This window comes from Austrofundulus limnaeus, unplaced genomic scaffold (assembly GCF_001266775.1).
Source record: "Austrofundulus limnaeus strain Quisiro unplaced genomic scaffold, Austrofundulus_limnaeus-1.0 Scaffold108, whole genome shotgun sequence".
In the NCBI taxonomy this organism is placed as follows: domain Eukaryota; kingdom Metazoa; phylum Chordata; class Actinopteri; order Cyprinodontiformes; family Rivulidae; genus Austrofundulus; species Austrofundulus limnaeus.
This window is the reverse complement of record NW_013952510.1, coordinates 944,971-946,661: the sequence shown is the minus strand read 5'-3', so window position 1 is coordinate 946,661 and position 1,691 is coordinate 944,971. Positions and strand designations below refer to the sequence as shown.

Genomic DNA, 1,691 nt, shown 5'->3' with positions numbered 1-1,691 from the left:
TATGTATGTATGTATATACACACACACACACACACAGTAAATAGAATAGTTAACTCATGAGTTATTAAGCATGAGTAAAAAATGAGTATGTTTGTTTTAGAAGTAATTACCCTTTATGGGTAAGCATTAATAAATGTGTTAATTCATAGCTTATTAAGTCTGAATCATCCTTAATTAATGATGTTTTCAAGGTTAAGGAACCTTTATTAATGATTAATTAAGGCTAAATAGGGTGTAGTTATTATAAAGTGTTACCAAAAATACTTGTAAATAAAGTTAAATATCTTACAGGAGAATGTCATGTTCACTCTTTCTAGAATAAAAAAGAAAGTCTCCAAGAAAAACACGAACGAGGACATTGGAAAACCCTACGTGAGCCATTCTGTTGCCAAGATTCCAGCAGCTAACAGCAGCGTTCCCAACGGCATGTCGGGCTCCTCCAGAGGGCCAGCTGGTGGTGTGGCAGCCCCCACTGCCATACCCCGTATCCCACGGGCCACAGGTGGCTCCAACTGGGACAACAGAACCAACCTGGAGATGGTGCCGAGCAACAGTCGTCAAAACCTGATTCCTTCGGGGAGGAACGGGGTGAGTGCGTGCGTGAGTCTGAAACTCATCACCCAACGTCTGTCGCTTCAAAAGCATCTCAGTGGATTCTTTTTGCTTTTCTCCGCTGCAGTGGATTAATGAAGACCAAGAWGACTCGTTCAAATTTGGCCAGTCTCGACCCCAGACCAATCATTACGAGCAGAATCGACCCCAGCAGAACCCTTACGGCCAGAGCTCATTCGTCAACCCGTACTCTCAGAGACAAGGCAACTCCAACCCGTACTTCATGTCAGACGATGACAGATATTCCAGATAATCTCAAATGCTGACATTTCCCCRGATCTAACCTTGGTTATTTTTATTATTACTCCTAAATACTGCATGATGTAAGTTTACCTGTATAGTAACTTATGTATAAAAAGAAGCACAATAGTCACACATTAGCTAAAGAAATGTGCAATGTTCTGAAATGCAAATATTGTTTATTTACCCCTTMGACCTGCACAGTGAGACTTACATTCTGACTTTCTCATCATCTTGGTTTTATTATTTACTTGACATATTTAATGTTCAGGAACTTTTTATTCAGATTAAAGTAAAAGTTAACATCTGTAAATCAATAAATTAAGCATTATAAATCACCAGCACATAACATTTTTTTAATTTAGAGATTTTGTATTTGACTAAAATCCCTCAAAAAAGAAAAAAAGTCACTTTTTTAATAATTAGTTTACAAAGATATTTATCTGCAACAGGCCAGATACTTACTACCAATAACCCCATCCACAGACCTCAATCTAAAACAAAACAAACCATCACTTTAATGTTTTTATTCATCTATGAATTTACAAGTAATGATTTTACACACAAAGTGTTCCAGGTTTGGGATGACTTTCAGTTTTCTGTGTTTAACGTTATTTCTGTAAGTGAGGTGAGCTTCTTTAATTAAGATTAAAAAGGTTTTATTCTACGAAATCAGAGAACATTTGGTGTCTTCATTTTTCAATAGAATTTGTATAAAATGTTTCATTGTGTTTTATATGAGAGTCCTGAGAGTTTATTTTGTTTATTAACCACTTCAGAAATTGCTTTTCAGATTGATTCTCAGCTGTCATTCAACATAAAATAGAATTATATTAAAT

The 1,691-nt window shown here is 36.0% G+C and overlaps 1 protein-coding gene across 1 annotated transcript in view; it reads left to right on the top strand.

The window, feature by feature from the left end:
• Positions 1-1,685, top strand: part of muc13b (mucin 13b, cell surface associated) — a 9,258-nt gene extending 7,573 nt beyond the window's left edge. The window contains exons 11-12 of the mRNA XM_014013971.1: positions 318-588; positions 680-1,685. Coding sequence (XP_013869425.1) covers positions 318-588; positions 680-865 — 457 coding nt within the window. The 3' untranslated portion in view covers positions 866-1,685. The remainder of the gene's footprint in view (positions 1-317; positions 589-679) is intronic.
• The last annotated feature ends 6 nt before the right edge of the window (positions 1,686-1,691 follow it).